This window comes from Cervus elaphus, chromosome 12 (assembly GCF_910594005.1).
Source record: "Cervus elaphus chromosome 12, mCerEla1.1, whole genome shotgun sequence".
Lineage (NCBI taxonomy): Eukaryota > Metazoa > Chordata > Mammalia > Artiodactyla > Cervidae > Cervus > Cervus elaphus.
Window position 1 is genome coordinate 3073580 of NC_057826.1, and position 22145 is coordinate 3095724.

At 37.1% G+C, this 22145-nt stretch overlaps 1 protein-coding gene across 5 annotated transcripts in view; it reads left to right on the forward strand.

Moving 5' to 3' along the window:
* EML5 (EMAP like 5) overlaps nt 1-22145 on the forward strand; it is a 151215-nt gene that overhangs the window by 96258 nt on the left and 32812 nt on the right. For 4 of the 5 annotated variants that reach the window (XM_043918982.1, XM_043918984.1, XM_043918985.1 and 1 more), the window contains exons 22-31: nt 5654-5806; nt 6510-6641; nt 7887-7975; nt 8798-8974; nt 11044-11245; nt 11924-12050; nt 15247-15261; nt 16944-16952; nt 18824-18902; nt 20218-20347. In XM_043918982.1, coding sequence (XP_043774917.1) covers nt 5654-5806; nt 6510-6641; nt 7887-7975; nt 8798-8974; nt 11044-11245; nt 11924-12050; nt 15247-15261; nt 16944-16952; nt 18824-18902; nt 20218-20347 — 1113 coding nt within the window. The remainder of the gene's footprint in view (nt 1-5653; nt 5807-6509; nt 6642-7886; nt 7976-8797; nt 8975-11043; nt 11246-11923; nt 12051-15246; nt 15262-16943; nt 16953-18823; nt 18903-20217; nt 20348-22145) is intronic. The other variant, XM_043918983.1, reaches the window with a different exon arrangement.

Here is a 22145-nt window from a genome sequence, read left to right on the forward strand (position 1 = left end):
GCCGGGCTGGTTTCCCTGAGGCATGGTGCCGTATCGGAGGTTCAGTAGGTCTCTACTGTTAGCAGACTGGACAGTACCAAGACCAGCCTTAAAGACAAGTCTGTGTTTCTGAACCCAAGCATAGACTTGTCCTTGCCACCTTTGACCCACTAAGCAAGTGCTAGCTGGCTAGGAAAAGAGGCTGCCTGATGTCCATAAAACATATTTTATTTTGTCCATCTGATTATTGAGAGCCTCCTCTGCAATAGGTACACTTATTGGACTTTCCCTCGGACACAAAAATCTTCACAGCCTATGTATGCCCTTTCTGAGAGTTTTACCCACACATTTATCTTCTAGATTTCCTTTCCTCTCATTGTCCAATCCGTTTCTTCCAGTTGCTATCCATTCAAATAGTGAACAGTTGCTGATGCATCGCTGTGAATCTGTCTGTGTAGTCGTCTCTCTCTGAGGAGGGACAGACCAGGTGCGCTGCTTGAAGGGCCGCCCTCGGGGGAGTTCACTTTCGCTGCAGCCATTCCAGGGCCCTAGTGGGCCGCGATGCTGCAGGGGGTGCTAGCACACCATGTAGGGACACCTGAAAGTCTGGCTCAGTGTTTTTCTTCTTCACTCAGTTGGTCATAATGAACCCCTGTGAGGCCACAGGTACAGACTGACCGAAGAGACATTGCAGGAGGATTTATTGTTGAAGGATTCCGAGCCCCCTGTTGATACAGATTACTTGGAACTTCCAGATCTCACCAAGCCTGGTCTTTTCTATTCTGTGTCCAGTTGATGACAGATTGCTATTGTGCACACCCAGTCAGTAACTTGCCTGGTCATGTCATTTTCAGTTCATGAAAGGAAGCTCAGGACACAGTTAACCTGATATCCCATAGTTAGGCATTTACTTGCTGTCTAATGAGACCTGGTAGCAATCCAGAGGCTGCTTCTCAGAAGGAAAATAGTTACCTGTAAAGGAGGACATGGAATTTCTCCCGTCTGCGGTATGTTCTTTGGGACCTTTCCAGAGGCTCCACAGACACTTTGAAGGTCATTAAATCTGCTTGATCATAAGATCAGAGCGGAAGATCAGCTTGCCTTCTCTTGTTCTGGCCCCCACTGGAAGCTTATAAGCGACTTGCTAGATGGGTAGAGCACCTCACTCAAATGTGCTACGTGTTGCTTCCCGAAAGGCCTACCAAGCATTTTGCTCCTTGTGTTTGTGGTAGGTGATGGGCGGTGTAGCAGTTTGTCTTTCACAGTGGAGGGAACGGCTTGACATACTCCAAGATCTTTGGATTCCCCAGAAACATCACTGAGGTGACAGGGTTCCTATATGTTTGTGGAAATTATCTGCCACCTCCTAATTCACTTCAGTCCTCCTAAGGCATCTAAAGTACTTGTTGCTTCCTGCTCCCCAGATCCGTTGAGCTTAGTGTCATCAGTGTAGTGGACCACTGAGACGTTTTATGGAGTGTCAAGATGGTAAGGGTCTCTGTGGACTCTGTTATGGCACAGAACAGGAGAGCTGACATAGCCCTGAGGCAAGGATTTGAAGGTGTCCACAGATGCAAGCCAGGTAGAGCAAACTGCTTCTAGTGGTCTTTACAACTGGTATGGAGATAAAAGGACATATTGGCCAGGGCAATAGCTGCTTGTAAAATACTAAGGACTGTGTTAATTTGTTCTAGTAAAGATCTGGAAGAGCAGCTTCAATTGGAATCATCTGACTAAATTTATTATCCAGAGTTATTCGCTAAATTCATCTTACTTCAGCACAGGCCAAACAAGCAATGACAATATGACAGGAATTATTATTCCTGCATATTTCGTGTCCTAGGTAATACCACTGATTTTTGCAGTTCTTAGGCTTGCGGTTTTGTTTCCATTTATTGTCTTAGTAGACAGAGAAATTTCCGCGGGTTTTCATTTAGTTCTTCCTTACCCCGTGGATCCACAGAGCCAGTGTAGAACATTCTACAAGGTGCTGAGTGTATCTGTTCCACTTCAGGAATTGGATGGGGTCCACTGCGATTTGAAATTGGGCTCAGAATCCATCTGTCACATGACCACCATGAGACCCCACTTTGCTTGTACAACAGCCGCGTTGTGTGTTCCTAAGAACTAGTGTCACTTCAGAGCCCATGTCTAGTGATTCCTAGAGGTTTGGATCTTTCCTTGTCTTCAGGTCACAGTCATTCTACTAAGTGGCCACAGAACCTTGGAGGAAGATTTGTGTTACATTCCTACATACCTGTGACAGTGCTTCATAGTTCTTCCTTGTTGGGACTTGGCCTTCCCTTCAGTCAAGGGGCTCTGAGTATATGATTTTGCTTAGGTCTGAAAAGTTGTTGAGTCTGTGACTCTCTGATGATTTAAGTCAGGTGTTTTAGCCATCAGGTGTGGGGTGTTTCCTATTATGTAGATCAAACGCTAATCTACTAACTTATTTATTTCATTCCTAGAGACCCTGTGATTAATTAACCGCCAACAGAAATCTCCACAAGCCAAAGTATTGTGATTAGTAGTACTCCTGCCCTTTTTGGTGAAAGAACATACCTTGTTTTTGTTGATGAAGCACTGCTGCTTGGCGTCTGCTTCTCCAGGAGTATCTTTTTCATCAGGGAGCCTGTTATTAATGGTGACATTTCCACTTCCTGACCTCTTAAGTGGGGGACACAGACCTTTTCAGTGATGCAGATGCTGCCCTTCATGTATCTCTCAATGCTTTCATGAAGGAACTATTTTCTGGACTTCTTCAGGGGATCTGTAATTGACAGGAGGGTATGCAGGTTGCATGTGAAAGATCTCCAGTATTCTCACCTCCCTGGGGTTTTGGATTCCTCCCTCTGTGTCAGAGGTGAGCCCATGCATCCAGTCCAGTCCACTTCCTGAGTTTGTAAATCAGGCTTTATGAGAACACAGCCATGCCCATTTTTTTATGTGTTGTCTCGGTGTGCTGTTGGACTGCAGTGGCAGAGTTAAGTAGTTGTGACAGCCGATGTGGTCTACAAAGCTGAAAATATTTATTCTGTGGTCCTTTAAGAAGTTTGCCAACCTCTGCCTTAGAGCATGCTGAGATTTGGTCCAAGTTAGGGGTCTCGTGACAGCAAAGGAATGATGGTGAAGGTTAAACACGCTCTGCAAGCATCTGTTTCAGAAGGTGAGTCTTCCAGGAGAGGAGGCCCTCTGCACTGGCCAGTGAAACTCCAAGCAACTTAGAAGATCAAGACTCAGTTTTGTCAAAGTCCAGCCAGGTGCTCCCAGTCCACGGTGAAGAGTTCTTTTCCCAGTCAGTGCCCTCACTTTCACACAAGACAACTTGGCGAGTCTGTGAATTCAGTTAACATTGTAAATTTTCAGCAGTATCAGCCCCGTCAGAAATTCATTTAGGCTTGTCACGGAAGCTCTGTCTACTCAGACCGTGACTCACACGGGGAGTTTAAAGGACCTGGGCTTGTTGTTTCATCTGTTAACTCTGTGCGTTCGGTGTCGTCTTCTGTGCAGTGCAGAGCTCGTGGTCAGCATCACTGTTGTCATGGTGAAGGGCAGCAGCGTCTTGGGCTCCCCAGGCCCTTACTGCAGTGGATACTCCACAGCCAGCCACAGCGGACAGCTTAGTTCGTTGCTATGCCAGTGCCACCTTGGATGGCTCGCATCCCATTTCCCGTTGGCAGGGACTCAGCACTATGCTGAAACCCAAAGGCATGCCTGAACCAATTCCACAAATCTTACCTTTAACAATATGCCTCCTTTGACCACTTTAGTACTGTTCTGTATCAATCACAGACAGAAACCACCCCAGTAATTTGAACAGGGAAATTTTAATATGGAGTGTTAGCTAATGAAAGGTGATCTAACTACTAAAAGATGTAAAAGAGGATTCTAAGGGGAAGTAGCAGCTGCAGAAAGCAGCTACCACCCACAGGGCTAGTGGACAGTGATCAAGGAATAAACTTAAAGGGTGGACCCTCCCCTCTTCCCCTGGGGCGGAGATTCAGATCTCTTTGGAAAAGGTATAGGTGCCTCAGGAACATACTGCCTGCCAGTAGGAAAGAAGCTTGCCCGCGGGCTGACCTAGATCTTCTGCTATGAAGGCAGAGAAGCCCCCCTACCCCCAGCTCCTGTCCCCTCATGAACCCGCTGGTCACAGCATGTCGGAAGGAAGAAAAGGGCCTTCCTTCCTCTTCGGCCTTCCCTCCAGCGCCCTCTGCTGGCAAAGGGAGACATCTGTAGGGCCCAGCCGCAGCACCAGTGCTTGCCTGCCCAGTCGCTCAGTCGTGTCCGACTCTGCAGCCCCGTGGACTGTAGCCCACCAGGCTGCTCCTGTCCATGGGATTCTTCAGGCAAGAGTGCTGGGCTGGGTTGCCATGCCCTCTCCTCCAGGGGATCTTCCCACCCAGGGATCGAACCCATATCTCCTGTGTTTCCTACATTGCAGGCAGATTATTTACCACTGAGCCACCTGCGGAGCCCCCAGTAAGCGTACAGCAGGAAGAATAAGGGTGGGTTTGGAGCTGAGAGGCAGTAAATGAACAACAGGCCTCCTCTGGTCTCATGGCTGTAACTGCTACCTCCTTTATTATATCTCTGCCCTGTATTCTCCCTTGAGCTCCAGAGAAGTATTAATATCTCATATGCCTCCTTGATGTCTTTCTTCATTTGAATTTCTCACAGGCCTTCTTAAGGGGTACAAAACCAAACACTCATACCTCCCCTAGTTTTTCCTATCTCAGTAAATAACATCATCATTCAAACAAAAAACATAGCCTCTACTTTTCTCTTTTTTTTCGTACTTTTCTCCCAGTTGGTCAAGGTCCTGCCATCTCTTTCTTCAAAAGGCATACAGATCCTCCCATTTCTCACTACTTCCACTGCAGCTGCTCTGCTTCAAGCCATCATCATCTCTTGACTCTTAAATATCGGAAATCACATCCTAGATTTCTAATGTGTGCTTGATAAAAGTGGCTGCTTATTCTCAATTCATTCTATAACTTTTCATTCTGTAACAGCTGTACCTTATCCGTCCCACTCCAAATTTTATGCAAGACATCAAAAGCCTTAGGGCTATGAATATGCCTGCTACATCCTTTGCTGTTGGGCTAAGCCCATTTTTTGTGTTTGCCAGTTCAGCATTAACCCTTATTTTTTTAATTAGTAATATTAATATCATGATTTATTCATGTATAGTTTTGAAATGTGTATAAATCTTCCTGGCTTAAACTAATAATTGCCTATTGTCAGGTTTTTTAAATTTGAAATCATTTTTATAAAGATGACCATATTTCTTAAATGTCTTATTTGTTGGGGAGAAACTATAAAGGTAAGAAACTCCAACAGAAACAACAAAATTTCCATGTATATCGTTGGCTTTTTATATTAGTTAATATCTCTCATTCTTTTCATCAGCTTAATTTCTTTTAAGGTCAATATCAGTACTTACTTTTCCTACATTCAGAAAATGAATGGTTTGTCTTAATTAATGCTTGAAATTCTGTACTATTGTTCTCAATAAAAAACTTTTATTATCTGCATCTTTATTTCTAATATTGATTTGAAGCTATAATAAACATAGAAGTCTGTCCTCCTCTATGAAATCAAAGTTTCCTTAAGCATATACTTTTTTTTAATAGAGGAAAATCCCCTGATACATGCTTGCTTTGCTTTTTAGGTGGGAGGTGTTGCTGTTTTTCTCCTGATGGTAAAGCTCTAGCTGTAGGTCTCAATGATGGCAGTTTCTTAATGGCAAATGCAGACACTCTAGAAGATCTTGTATCTTTTCACCACAGAAAAGATATTATTTCAGATATTCGATTTTCACCAGGTAAGGTCTCATTGAAATCATATTTGTTTGTTGAGTATGACAGTGAATATATCAGTGTGTGATTTTTTATTTACTGTTATTTTATCTCAGAACTTTAGTTTTTTACTAGAAGAAGCAGTATAGTGAGAGGTGAAAGCCCTGTATTTAGATCAGTGGCAAAATATCTGACTTAGCGCCAGTTCTGTCACTCAAGTTTCTGTGTGACTTGGACCAAGGCATTTCCTTGAGCTTCCTTTTCCTCATTTGTAACATAAGAGGGATTGGATGACTGTTTTCATTATATTCCTAATGCTTTTGAAATTACATTAATTTTGCTTTATCAGTTTCCATGCATTCATACTGATGACAAAACCTCCTATAGAATTACTAATGTTAAGGCAAAATTTATTTATGTTAGCTTACTTACATATTTTTTCTAAATTTAAAGTTTTTTTGTTAAATGCAAAGAATATCAAAATTACTTTGTGTATAATTTTTGACATTTGCTTTCCATCACACTACCTCATTATATTAAAATTTTATTTCATTGTGTTAATTATACATGAAAAATATTACCATTAGTTGCTTGACTCATATGTGTTTTTATAACATGCAAAACACCTAAAGTTCCTCCAAACAAAATTAAGAAGATTAACTCTAGTTGTACAGTATAAAAAATATTTCTAACCATAGGAAATTTCAAACAAATATGTTTCTCTTATAGGTTCTGGGAAGTATCTTGCTGTAGCGTCGCACGATAGCTTTGTAGATATATACAATGTCCTGAGCAGTAAGCGAGTTGGAATATGCAAAGGCGCCACGAGTTACATAACCCATGTCGACTGGGACATCAGAGGTAGGACTTTCAGTAACTCACCGTCTGAGAAAGTTTCGTTTGATTTAGTACAGCTGCTTTATTTATTTATTTACTTATTTATTTAGTACAGCTACTTTAAAGAGACAAATAATTTGACAGATGAGTTCAAAAGCATTGTGAAGAACAAACATTACTCTTAAAATGATTTTCGCTACTTTATTTCATATCTAAAGACGAATGTTGGGAGTTTAAACTTTTCAATACCTCGCCCAATATAATTCAAATGATAGTGCAGAGAGTGATAGATTCTTAGTTTGTAAAGTAATTTAATATTGTTCTTTTTTAGTCATTTGTCCTAGTTTTTGCCAGATGAGTTTGATATAAACAGTCACTGAATTTTAGCAAACAGTCCTGTGCATTAGGGTTTCCTTTAAGAGCGGTGTTGGCCCTTTCTGTCTGTTTCTGGCTCTGCTTTGCAGCTCGCGGGCTCCCTGTTCCCTGGTGAGGGGCTCCACCCAGGCCATAGCAGTGAGAGCCCGGAGTCCTGACCCCCAGAGCACCAGGGAATTCTGAAAATTATCACAGCTGTTTAACATACAGGGTTTAATGAATGTCTTTGTCTTTTAGCAGAATGTGTGGAATATGTCAGTGTTTCATAATTTGGATAAAGGTTAATATTTTAAATGCTCCATTTTGGGGGGTTGTTGTTTCAGATAGTCACCTCTCTAAATATGGTATTGAAAATTAGCTTTTCCAAAAACAGTTAAAATATATATTTTAAAAGATACTTCAAATTTTATTTCTAGGATTTTTATATGCAAAACAACAGAAATAGCTTATTCACACACACATGTATGCTCAGTCACTCAGTTATTTCTGCTTTTTACAACCCTGTGGACTACCAGGCGCCTCTGTCCGTGCGATTTTCCAGGCAAGAATATTGGAGTGGGTTGCCATTTCCTCCTCCAGGGGATCTTCCCCACCCAGAGACTGAACCCATATCTCTTATGTCTCCTGCATTGGCAGGCAGATTCTTTACTGCTGAACCACCTGGGAAGCGCGTGCACACACACACACACACACACACACACACACACACACACACAAATTAAGCCATTTAGGAATTTAATTACTTTATTATATAGTAATTACTTTATTATGGTTAACTGCAGAGGAAAATGGTTTTTATGTTAAGGCTAAATTTTTCCCACAAAAGTTAAACATCATACTAACTGTGTATGTATTTATATTTTATATATGTGTATATTTTTTAATTTTTTTAAGGAAAGCTTTTACAGGTCAACACTGGTGCTAAAGAACAGTTATTCTTTGAAGCTCCCAGAGGGAAAAAACAAACCATTCCCAGTGGAGAGGTAGGAAGATAGTAGTGCTTGAAATGTTGTTGTGACTAAAAAAGTGGTTAGAAAGCAGATGCTTGTCTGGGCACAGGAAAATATGCTGTGTTAAGAAAAGGAATAAGTGGCTTACTTGTATGGCTAGCTCTTCTCTAATTACTTTCCTTAAAAGACAAGAAGCAAAAAAAAAAAAAAAAAAGACAAGAAGCACGCAACAGCATGTAAAAGAACTGCCATCTAAGACTGGGTCGCTGCATCTCTGTCAAATCTTTTGGAACCCATGTACCTAAGATACTTAATGGCAAATTTCTATTTAAGGAAAAAAGAAAAAGAAAAAAAAATGTGTGTGGTTTTGTGACTGACATTATTAGCAAAACTTTTTGACATGTCCAAGGAAGAGAAACTAAATAAATCTAACTTGAAGGTGGCTTAGTAAGGAGAGGCATTGTAAGTCAGATTCTTAATTTCCAGTGATGATTAATCAGAAAACATGCTTATAAAGTACCCGTAGAAGTTTAGACATGAAACGAAAGAATCAATTTCTGATATTCTAAGAGCAGGAAAAGTCCTATTTATTAATATTGTCATTGTACGTTCAGTATCTAGAAAACACAGTGGATAAATAAATCTTGAATGATGTTATGTTGAGACTTTTCTGCAGGAACTAGTGGATTTGGCAAACTACAAAACCAGATCAACTAATAATTTGTTTCACTGTTTTTATTAAACTTTTACTTGTGAGATCTATAATTAGTTACAAAGAAAAATATTCAGTGTTTTGTTGTTAATGTTTTAGAGTGAGATATTATAAACTTAGAGCAGTCTTTTTTTATTTTTTAGGCAGAAAAAATTGGTTGGGCATCATGGACAAGTGTGCTTGGTTTATGCTGTGAGGGAATTTGGCCGGTAATTGGAGAAGTCATGGACGTAACTGCCTCTTGCCTCACCAGTGACAAAACAGTCCTAGCTACTGGGGATGATTTGGGATTTGTGAAGTTATTTAGGTATCCTGCTAAAGTATGTGTTTTTCTTTAATTCTCCTAATGATCATAATTATAAAAATGGTTAAGGTAATGCCCTTTCATAGCATTTCATTGTTGTAATATGAATATCACATATGGAATACATAAAGTTGTAATATGAAAGGTTTATAATTTATTTCCTGTTCTTGACATCATGTTTATAGCTTTTATCCAGAAGTAGTATTATAATTTATGATCCCATGTCTCAAGTTATATATTATATTGTACAGTTTCTCAGTATTGAGTAGTATAAATATTCCTTTTAGAGGAATCATTCTTTTAGTCCTAATATTAAATAATTTTAGTATTCTTTTGATAAAATATATTATCATTAACACTAATTACAAACTCTTGATATTTACAACTTTAACATTTAAAAGTTCTGATTAAATATAAAATACTGTAAATTATAATACCTATAAAATCAAAGTAAACAACAGTGGTTTAATGTGATGAATAATGCTGTTTTTCTAAAACCAAACTGTAGAGATTCTTTCGAATGTACATGCCCACATTACTGTGTGCTGTGTGATGACTAAATTCTTTTACTGCTTTCTTCTGTTCAAACTACTGGGAAACATTAGGCTTTCACTTAGCACAAAAATAAAATTCATGATATCAAGTATAGATATGCATTTACTTGTCACAAATTCAGATGTATGTTATAATCTAACACCAACATGAACATAAATATAAGTTTGTGATATGGCACTGAAATCATGATATACAGTGCATGATGGTCTTAATTAACTGCTCATATGAATATTTTAAATCAGCATTGAAACAAAACCGTAAGTTTTAAAAATTCCCATAGAGAACTAAGGTACCCAAGAAAATATTTGACAAGTCCTTGTTTTAGATACACTGAAGTTGTAGTACTTTACTTGATAAAAATGTGTTCCAATAAAACATTTATTAGTCAAAAACTTCACTCTCAGTATTCTAGATGGTAAAGAAGCCCTAAGAATATGTTCTAGAATGTTGGTCCACAGATTTCTTCTTCTCCTTACTGTAACAAGAACCACAAAATTATAGGGAAACTATCTTCTTCTGATGTTTTCATGACAGATTTCTCTTTGATTTCAGCTGATTTTATTGATTCCTCGTTTCCGAAGAATCCATTGATTTAACTATTACTATGTTTCGTTTCCCTGGAGAAGGAAATGGCAACCCACTCCAGTATTCTTGCCTAGCACGCCACAATCCATGGGGTTGCAAAGGCAGACATGACTGAGTGACTGAACATGTTTTGTTTATTTAAGACATTTCTTATTTTAACACCCTTGAAAAGATATCCGTCTAAAACCTGCTTAGGACATGTTGATCTGAAATTTACCTATGTAATCCAGTAATGCTAGTGTTCTAGATTTATAAGTTACCAGTATCTTGAATTTTTCCTTATGTTTAAAAGAAAAACACATTACTGTGTGTAACATCTGCTTATAATCAAACACACTAATGAATTACAATGAAAGATATTTACATGGGTATATACTGAAATATTTGCTAATTACTTTTTGTTAATATGGCCATGCTGTATGTACATAGGTATTAGTATCCTGATTTTCCCAGTTTTTGTGTTTCTTTCCTACAATAATATGTCTGCATAGCCATCGTTTTTAAAAGATATCCACCATAATTAACTATTGCTATGTTGAATATTTACGGTATTTAAAACGTTTCACTGCTCTAAGTCAATACTATGGCAAATGTTTTTTGTGTCGATAAGGCCTCCTTAGCATATATCTCTTAAAAAGGGATGGTGAGACAAAGGTCAGCATTTTCATACTTTTCAATGTAGAATACCAAGTTGATTTCTGAAAGAGTTATGCCCATAGTACTAGCAGTGTGCAAAACTGCTAGATTATCCTATCCTCATTAAGTTTGGGAACTGTTACTTTTTATTTTAGTGAGTTTCAGTATTTTCTCTTTTTTTTTTTTTTTAACAAAGTGCCTTTGCAATGATTAATTTCCAATCAAAGATTAAGAAAGAAGTTCAAAATTATAAAAACTTTTTCAAGTAATAAAATTTCTCAGAAATTTGAATTTTTTTTTAATTTTTAGGGAAAATTTGGAAAGTTTAAGAGGTACGTGGCCCATAGTACACATGTCACAAATGTTCGCTGGACTTATGATGACAGCATGTTGGTTACCTTAGGAGGTGCAGATATGTCTTTAATGGTTTGGACAAATGAAATGGAGGGCTATCGAGAAAAAAGACCTTGTGATAGCGAAGAATCTGATATAGATTCTGAAGAAGATGGGGGTATGTGATTTTAAGATATTTTAACAGAAACATAGGAAAAATTTAGCACAACTGATTTAAACTGCAGAAGTTTAATAAGTAATAATAATGCTTGAATAGTTATTGTTTTAGTCTTTTTGGTCTGTTTAACACCAGAATTTTTTTTGTGACTCTATAACAGACTGGCATATACTGATGACTTATTCTTCATTTAGCAATGTATGATAATATACTTTAAAGAAGTACTATTAAAGTATATTTATAGTATTGAACCTCATACTTAAAAATAATTCCTATTATACCAGTAATACCCACTCATTGTAGAAAAGTTAGAAAGTACACTTTGCAATAAAAAAATGAACACAGAATCCATAATTTGAATCAGAGGTAACTTCTGTTAACATTTGGGATGTTACCCACAGGGGTATGTGTATTTATACACATTATCTTTATTTTTAACAAAAATGGCATCACATTGAGGTTTATTTGTAGCTTGCTATTATTACTTAATCAGTATTCTTTATCACTAAATATTCTTCTACATCATTTTTACTGGCTGTATGTTATTTCATAATTTGACTATAGCACGATGTATTTAACTTATTTCATATTGTTTAATGTCCTTGTATCCGATTTTTAAGATCATAATTGAGATCCTCAGCTATAACATAGAAAATAATTCTTATATTTTAATGTTAGGCTATGACAGTGATGTCACAAGGGAGAATGAAATCAGTTACACCATCAGAGCCTTATCAACAAATATTCGCCCAATGTTTGGGATCAAGCCTCATTTGCAACAAAAAGAACCCTCAACTGATGAGAGGTAACAATCAAGTTTAAAACTAGATGAAGAAAAAGATATCAGTATTAGAAATTGAATTGATTGTTTAACTGAATGAATTTTTTGCAGAAAATAAGTAGCTGTGGTACTCTTGCATTTTACAGTCCCCAGCTTCTCTTAGAAAGCATGTTTGTCCTTAAATATTTTTTGGTAATGATGCTGTCCTTGCAAGTAGCTTAGGGAATGATGCTATATATAAAGTCTGTATGATTAAAGGAATCTTACTTTCTAACTTTTATAAATATATGTGATAGGGTTTCAAGAAATAATAAAAACTGAATCTAATACCTAGTATGTTTTAGGAAGCACATGAACAGAGAGATGCTTAAGTTTTGAAAAGGCCTTTTTATCCATGTGCATTTGATCAAGGATAGAAAGTCATTATTTTAAAGTTTTTCCAAAAAGGCAAGTTGAACTATAGCTTGTCTCTGGGAATTATTGGTCTTTGTCAAGATCAGCAAATCAAAATAAGGCTATGTGCACTGCAGTCTTATAAGGAAAGAGAACTTTATTTAATAAAGTATCTTAGTGTAATGACAGATCAAGAGAAAAATTGTGAGCATAATGCTTTTAAAATCATTAGAGAAGATAGAAAACAGTGAAGAGGCATATGGATCAGTAAATCACATTGATTTCAGAAATGAAGAGGTTTTAAGAAATGATAAAGGAAGAATTATCCAGAAACTACAATGAAGAACAAAGAAAGAATGGGCATTAAGAACAGCAGTGACCTCTGACCTTTGATGAGGAAGAATTTTAAGAAGTATTTGAGGAAAAAGTTAAAAATGAAAGGGAATTCATTCACAGTTGAACAGAATTTAAGTTGAAGATTCAAGTGAATATATAGCTAGGATAATGCTAAAGACATTTGGAGCTCAGCTAGATAGAAACAATGTTACAAGACACCATTGGCAGAGAGATGTGAGTCTGCATCTATGGATTTAATATTCAGGGAAAAGAATGAGGTTGGGTGAGATACATGTTATGGATGGTGAAGGGGAAACTGGAGATTCTGTTGAACTGAGTAGCCCTGCAGTTCTAGGTAGAATGTTGAGGTCGTGATGTCTCCACAGTGCCTCTTCCAGGCGCCCCGTTTGCTGATGGTGGTATTCCTTAGATGATAGCAGTCACTTACAAAAAGGGGGTAGACAGTGATGATCTGTTTGGTGGTGTAAGTTGTATCTGACTCTCTGTGGACCCCATGGACTGTAGCCCACCAGGATCCTCTGTCCGTGGGATTTTCCAGGCAAGATTACTGCAGTGGGTTGCCATTTCCTTCTCCAAGGGATCTTCCCGACCCAGGGATTGAACCCTGGTCTCTGCATTGCGGGTGGATTCTTTGCCGTCTGAACCACCAGGGAAGCCATAAAGGCATTAAAAGGGGCAGAGTGTTACACTAGAGGTATGTTTTTTTTAATGCTGAACATACCATGATCTAAGTACTTGTACAGTATTCAAGGTTGAGGTGACTTGACACTGAAGACAGTTCAAAGGGCATGGTTTTTGGAATAAGATCCCAGGTGGTGCCAGTGGTAAAGAACCCACCTGCCAATGCAGGTAGACACAGGTTCAGCCCCTGGGTCGGAAAGATTGCCTGGAGGAAGGCATGGCAGCCCACTCCAATATTCTTGCCTGGAGAATCCCATGGACAGAGGAGCCTGGTGGGCTGCAGTCCACAGGGTCGCACAGAGTTGGACACAACTGAAGCAACTTAGCATGCAAATGGGTTAAAATACTCATTTTTATTATTTGCCAATTGTGTGACCTTGAGAAACTTTTCATTCTCTCTGAACCTCAGTTTCCTCAGAGGTAAAATAAACATTATAATCCACAATTTATGGAGTATTTCATGAAATGAAGTAATGTATATAAAGAATTTAGGTAGTAATTCTTCACCACCCTTTTTCTTGGAATAAAATACAAAGTAACCTAAGGAGATATCTGGTTAATTCTGACACACTTCCTTTTTAAAACTTCATTTTACTATAGTTTAGGCGACGTAACACTACTTGCGAGACCTTTGTTCCCCAACCAGGAATTGAACCCAGGACCACGCAGTAAAAGTGCTGAGTCCTAACTGCTGGACTCCAAGGAACTCCCTAAGAGCTTTTACTTTTAGTACTGAAATTAAATATCCACAGAGTAATGAATACTGCCTATATATTTATTCATTAGAGCCATATCAGTATGCAAATGTGGGTGTTCATAATTAGAATATTTTCAGTATAGTACTTAATATTCCCTAAAATATATCTCACAGGTAATGAAAAATGTAATATAGGGAAGAAGTAACTCTAGATATTCTCATTAATCTTTCTCATTTATTATATTGATTTTTAAAGAAAATATTATCATTTATCAGATAAATGTAGTATGTCAGAAAATGTGACCTAATTTTAATCTGTAGACCATCCCTCATGGTAAAACACTTAAATTTCCTCCTTCATTGTGGAAGTGACCCAAGTTCTGACAGAAATATTTTACTGCTCACAAAGAATGGCTGACACTGTCATAACTGTAATCTTTGCTGTTAACTTGCATTCTCAAAATTATTTTTTATATATTTTGCATTTTGTTTTCAAATTATTTTATAATTCAGCTCTACTAAATTCCTCTGAAAATGCCAAGGCAGAAAAGTTATTATTCTGATTCATAGTTAGGAGTCTTCATTTTCATCAAATGCAAGTGTCAAAGGAGATAAAATTGAAGTTTTTTTTTTCATCAACTTTGAACTTTTGTGAAGAGGTTAAATGGTCTGTATACATAATTGTCTTCAGTTTTAAATAAAATACATCATCATCAAATACAAAACATTTTTTAAAGAAAACAAATGTTTGTCAAATATCTACTTAAAAGGAAAATATTTCTGATGACAATTTGACTTTATTTAGTTGATTTTTTTGTGGAGTCTTTTTTCCTAAATGACATTAATAATTTTATGTTTTTCTGTTTAAGTATTTTTATGACAAGTCTTAACGTATTTAAAGTAGTTACTTGTCAATCAAATTTCCAATTTTTTTAATAAATCAGAACGTGACATAAAATGTAGGCATTATTGTATTTCCTTAGAATTTTGTTGACATTACCTTTATTCTGTCTACTAAACTGATATATTTTATTCATCATCAGTTTTCATATCTGTTTATCTCCTTACTTTTTTCTCTTGCTTCTTTTGAAGGCAGGGAGTAGTAAGGTAAGTTATTTTATTTAAGAAAATATTTTATTCAAAAATTTATTCTTCTGCTTTGGTCTTTATGGTATTTTAAGGTATTGATTTTCTTCCTTATAAAACACTGAACTTATAAAACACTATGTGTTCCCTATAAAACACTTTTTTGCTGAGAAAGAATTAGAAAATGAAAGAGAACAAATCCTACAAAAGAGTTGCATTTGAAGATACAATATGTGAGTGTTGTTGTAAGGGTCTTCCTTATAATCAGTGTTTATACAGATGACTTTTCATAAACGCCTTATAGTTTTAGTTTTTCCTTAAATTTCAAAGACTTGTAAAAACAGTAATCACATGTATTTATCAGTGAAAACTTTTCCAGTTGATAGCAAGCCTGTTAGGTTCATGTCATACTTGTTTAATATATTCATTAATTTCAAAACATTAACATAGGGCAATAATGATATCTACATATTTAATAAAATGATATGTGCAAGAAAGGACTGTTTGGGGTCCTTTGATAGCTACCTTTAGTAAAATAAAAGTGTCTTCAGACAATTTCTGAAACAGGACAATATGGAAAAGCCTCGTCTGTTTTGGAAGTTTAAAAAGGCACCAGTAGGAAAAGGCTGACAGATAAGATGAACAAGTAAATTTGAGAAAGATTGTGCAGAACTTCAAATATTAGGTACTCCTTAGTTAATTTGGCAGATAGCAGGAATTCACTCTGTTTTAAGCAGGAGGTGATGTGTGCAAAAATATGAGTCTGGAGTGTGATGTGACTTCTTTAAAAGGCTCTCATAATCTTACACTATTTTAACAGAAGTAAAACATTCAGACCTAGCATCAGACCTGGAGTAGCTTCTTCAGGACTGAGCTCTGCATTTTAAAGGGACATTGACAATTTACAGTGAACTGGAAAGAAACACAGGATAAAGGAAAGTTGGGTGGCTACTTCAGATAAAGAATAATTCATCATTTTTGGAATCACTAGTTTCCAAAAAAAAACTTAAGTGGAGATAAAATTGCCGTCTTACAAGCAGTTGTTCACGCAGGGTTTAGTAAATGCCCACTTGTCATCAGGGTTGTGAAGGGGTGTTCTAGACATGTAAGAGAATTCCTGGTTTCATTGGGAAGGGGGATGAGATTAACATCTGTGATCCCTTCCAGTTCTTTCTGTTCAGTCATTATGTTGTTTGGGGGAATTTTTTTAAAGTTACCTCCTTTGCTGGAACAGTCCCAAATACCACATGGTCTCAAGACTCCCTCTGCATGCTTGGTTAGACTGGCTGACTGGGAATCCCTCTGGAGTCAGAGGGGGGGGAGCTTCGGTTCTTAGACAGTCCTTAATAGCAGTGCAGTGCTACCAGCCTTTTAAGTTAATAAACATTAAATAAGCTTAAATATTTTGTTTGAAATTCAGTTTGCACTGTGGAAAATAAGAATGGCAAGCTATATACAACATAGAACATGTTGAATTCTTTTCCATTTCATCTTTATTATTCTAATTTCCCTGCCATTAATGGAATAATTTAAGCCTTTTTAAATATACTGCAATAAACAAAAACAATAGGCCTTTACTATATACCATATAGTTTATCTGCGTTAAATGTGTAAAAGTATTTTATTACAGGAAATATTTTACTACTATTTTAAATTCAGATTTGTGTTGTAATCTTTTCCCTTTTTTATCTGCTGCTGGAAAGAGGCTCCAGGTAACCCTCTCTCTTTGCTCTAGTCCATGAGGCCTGATTTTGTCTTTTTATTATCTTTGATATTTACCATTAATGAGCTGTGTTACTTGGTATTCTTCACCTCTGTTCACAGCTTTCCATGTTTTTCTCCTTTGAAATCAGTATCCCTAAAATGACTATATCTTGATAATTGGATTCATACCTGGTGGGTTACAGTCCATGGAGTCACGAAAGTCGGACAAGACTGAGTGACTTTTACTTTTTCACTTTAATAATTGGATTCATAACATATAAGTAACTGCCTTACTAAACTTAATCCATTTGACTTGTATAATTTTCCAAGTTATATAATTTTAAGCTATAATATATCCTATATAAATTATCTTTAAAAAATTAAAGTATGCTTAATTCTTATACAGGATTTATAGATAAAAATTATACACTTATTAAAGCTGTCAGACAATAACACTGAATAAAGGTCAACAACTTGGAGGAGAAGGCAAGGATGCTCCCATTCTTTAAAATGATTTTAGCAGAAATATTTTAAAATATTAAATAATAGTGCTCGCTTTGGCAGCACATATACTAAAATACTAAATAATATAAAGTTAATTATATTTATTACTTATAAATATTTTAAAAGTATATGAAAAAGGTTTGGAATAAAATATTTTTGTGATAATTTGAAAAGTCCTTCATATAGTGTTGCAAGTGCAAAACTTTTATGTTACCAGTCATGGTTATATACTTCTATATACTGCTTCATATACATATGAAAATACACGTTTATATTACATGTTCAAGATATAACACTTTGTTTACTTTTTATAGGTGTGTACCTTGAAAATCACTTTGAAAATGCAAATATATTGTCATGCCTTTAATTTTATGAATTTATTTAGAAATGTTAAAGTTTTATTGATTAGAAAGTTAACGTATCATTTTCTGATTTAGTTGTTACCCAATTAATATTAAATTTGAAGGGTGAGTTGATATATGATTGATTTAGATTTACTGTTCAGCTTAGTAAACATTTGAATAATGACTGTCTGAGTTTAAACTAAATGATGTGGGTTTAAAAAAAGCAACAAACAGAAGGCTTTTTTTAGGGAAGAGTTGCCACATTTAAATAGCTGAAAATGGGAACTCCATATACCTAATGACACATTATAAATAGATTCTGAACTTAGTGGTGGAAACAGAGGGAGAGGAATAGATTGAGAGCTACTGTGTAAGTTTGAAAGATATGAAGTAAATAGTGAAAATGAGGGAAGAGGAGTTGGAGGCAATAGTAATAACCTTTACAGAGTGGCCGTAAAATGTCTTGTTTGCCTGACTGACAGTGTCGCCGTAACCACACTAGGAACTTCAGAGGAGAAGATAAAGGACACAGAGGACCCGGTGATGAGTACACGTTTGAACTCAGATGTGTCTTACATCGCCAACAGTGTGGGAAGTTTATAGAAATATTTTCAAAATTCAAGAAGAATATACTGAGTACTTACCATGTGCAAGATACTGAGATAGCTACGTTAGAGCAGTAATCTAGGCTGTTGTTGATAACACACCCCATCGAGAAGCTTTTGAGTTTGTAAAACTAACATTTGGATATTTTTATCACCAGTCTATTCTTGTGCTATTGTATTAGTTGCATTTATGATACATATGTCAAAGAAATTTATAAAAAGGTGAATAGAAGTTCTGACATTTTCTTTCTACCCTGCTGCATTAGAAGATACCAAGATGTAGAGGGTGGAGTCTAGTGAGAAACACAGATTGGGTTCACTCTGGGGAAGGAGTGTCAGAGACAGCTCTCTCCGGAGGGCAGCTGCGAGGAGCCGGGTGGGGACGCCAGGTGATGCCTCCCCTTCTCTCTCCCGCTTCTGTTTCAGGCCTCCAGTGAGCAGGGCCCCACCACAACCAGAGAAACTCCAGACCAACAACGTCGGCAAGAAAAAGAGGCCCATAGAGGTGAGGAGGATCCACCCCCCGGTCTTAACTTGTACCTTAGAAGATATCCAGGGTTTATTCTGTTTCCTTTTTGTAGAACACCCAAATCTTACCATTATTCTTTATAAAAATACATGTACTGAGTATTCTTTTTTGTTCGGTTGTAAAAATTGATTGCTTAACTGTCAAGTCTGAGCTTGGATTGATATCCTCTGTTCCCCTTTTTTTTTAATTAGTCTTTTAGTTTTCTATGAATAATATCCTGAACTGAACCATATCTCAGAGAACTTCTAAATGTAAATGTGTGGAATGATCTATGGCTTATAGAAGCATAGTCACCTTAGAGTGTCCTGTACTTAGTGGTTTGAACTTATAAGTTAAAGATTTAATATTTATACTAAATTAGGAACTTTTACCCCATGAGATATATTCACTGTAGAGTTTAATAATGGCCCTGCTTCCAAGCAAAGAAACTTTCTACAATAATTGAGCAAAAGAGAAAAGTTCTCCCAGCATTTCATAACCCCAGTGTCAACAATAACAGATAGACGGCTGGATGTGTGTTGGTCACTCAGTCGCGTTCAGCTCTTGGCAGCTCCACGAACTGTAGCCCCCAGGCTCCTCTGTCCATGGACTTCTCCAGGCAAGAATACTGGAGTGGGTTCCCTTCTCCAGAGGATCTTCCCAACCCAGGGATCAAACCCTGGTCTCCTGCATTGCAGGCAGATTCTTTACTATTTGAGCTACAGGGAAGTCCTCAAGCCGACTGCTAGGTGAGGTCAAAAGCAAGGTGTGAAGCTGTGGGAGGGTGATTGTTGCACTTCCTGCCCCCCTTAGCCTCACCGGTCAAAGAAGATGGGCACTTGAAGTAGCAGGATTATCTTTAGCATGAGTTATCGGAGACAGCGTGCTTAGTGCATGAAGCTGATACACTGTTTGGATCCTTGGAAGCATATCACTTGGACCTCATTTATTCTCAGTTGTATATGCAGATCAAATATTTTTGACTAACAGTTAACACAAATTGAAATATTTTTCTTTTGGACACAAAGTATCTCAGTGTTTAACACACGAAATCTTAAGAAATAAAATTCTTGGAGTCAGTGTGCTTCCCTTTTCATTTTTATAGATTTATGTAGAAAAGTATGGAATGTGTGTTTCAGCTGCTCAAAAAAGCTTAGATAGAGAGGTGTATCTAGCTTAGTTTTGTGTTTGAAATTTATAAATCAAAAACGCATCCTCCATTTTGACTGAAGATCACCAGTACTATATACAACAAAATAATGGTGAACATTTAGACATGAGCAAATGTATAATGGTTTTATCATTGTTTTAGGACCTTGTGTTGGAGCTTGTTTTTGGCTATCGAGGCCGAGACTGCAGGAATAATGTTCATTATTTAAATGATGGTGATGATATAATTTATCACACCGCATCCGTTGGAATTCTTCACAATGTTGCTACAGGTAGGAAACCCTAATTCCCCACTCCCCTCTTTTTAAAATTGAGAATTTTTTATTTAGCATCTTAAAACTCTGCTAAAAATATAAACAATTAAAATACATGAATCTGGAATATGAATATTTCATACTGTAGAACTTCCTAGTAGTATTTTAAGTAATTTACAGTCTTGAAGAGAGTATATCACAGCAGGAAAGGACTTCATAATGCAAAGTGCTTACAGATCTCGATTAGAAGTGAAGGATTCCTGTGTGTTGAAAGCATGTTTTATAGCAAAAACATTTGTAACTGTATTCTGTTTCCCCGCAAGTGGTTGTCTTTGATAGTTAGTGATTGAAAGGAACATGTTGGGTGAGTGATTGCTGGGGACTGGTGGTGGAGTGGCAGTGTTCATGCTGAGGGCTTGGAAAGCCAAAAAGGTTAACTAAGAAAGCTGCTTGCCTGTGACTTGACTGATGATCCCTATTAGATTCAAGAGATGGGAAAATATTTCTTGACATCTATTTAACTGATTGTATTGTTCAAAAAGTTCTCTAAGCATCATTTGATGACCAAGGATGTGATAACCCTACTAGTAATACTCTATTAATTTTGGATTGCTTTATTACATAAACTTATAAACTTCATAAAGTCAGAAAGTTGTTTGTCGTTCAGATGCTCAGTCGTGTCCCACTCTTTGTGACCCCCATGGACTGCAGCACACCATTCTTCCTTGTCCTTCACCATCTCCTGGGGCTTACTCAAACTCATGTGCATTGAGTTGGTGATGCCATCCAACCATCTCGTCCTCTGTCTTTGAATCTGTCTTCAATCTGTCTTCTTTTCCTGCCTTCAATCTTTCCCAGCATCAGGGGTCTTTTTTAATGAGTAGGCTCTTCGCATCAGGTGGCCAGAGTATTGGAGCTCTAGCTTCAGCATCAGTCCTTCCAGTGAATATTCAGGACTGATTTCCTTTAGGATGGACTGGTTGGATCTCCTTGCAGCCCAAGGGACTCTCAAGAGTCTTCTGCAACACCACATTTCAAAAGCATCAATTCTTTGGCGCTCAGCTTTCTTTGTGGTCCAACTCTCACATCCATACATGACTACTGGAAAAACCATATCCTTGACTAGACGGACCTTTGTCAGCAAAGTAATGTCTCTGCTCTTTAATACACTGTCTGGGTTTGTCATAGGTTTTCTTCCAAGGGGCAAGCGTCTTTTAATTTCATGGTTGCAGTCACCGTGTGCAATGATTTTGGGCCCAACAAAATAGTCTGTCACTGTTTGCATTGAAGATACAGCTTATCTAGTGCAAACATTTCTGGCTTTTTTTTCCTCTGGTAGCTTCACTCTAATTAGGTAGAATGGATTATATGAGTCATAATCCCCTACCCCTGGTTAGTATTAATCATTAATATGGTAAGTTTCCTTAAAGAAAAGATTCATCAAGATTACACAAATCAATGGTAATTTTCTATTCAATACTTTAGGTCATTAAAAAATACCTCTTATTAATAGGAAATCCTCTTTGAGGCTTCATTATCCTTCACAGAGAATATAGAAGATAAGAAAGACACAGTACATAAGGATGAAAGTATAAATACACTTCCATATTTATACATGTAGCTTTCTTTAGTTTCTGGTTTTTAGTTACTCACCTTCCTAATGATGGGATGCAGAGAGCCGGGGTAGAGGGACAACTAAGCCCCTGCCCAGCGGCCTCTCACCATTCTGGGAGTACGTTGCTATGCGTGTAGTCCAAGAAGTCCTGATCTGTTAGCTGATCTGCTGATTTAGTCAGTAGCGCATATAATTATTTGT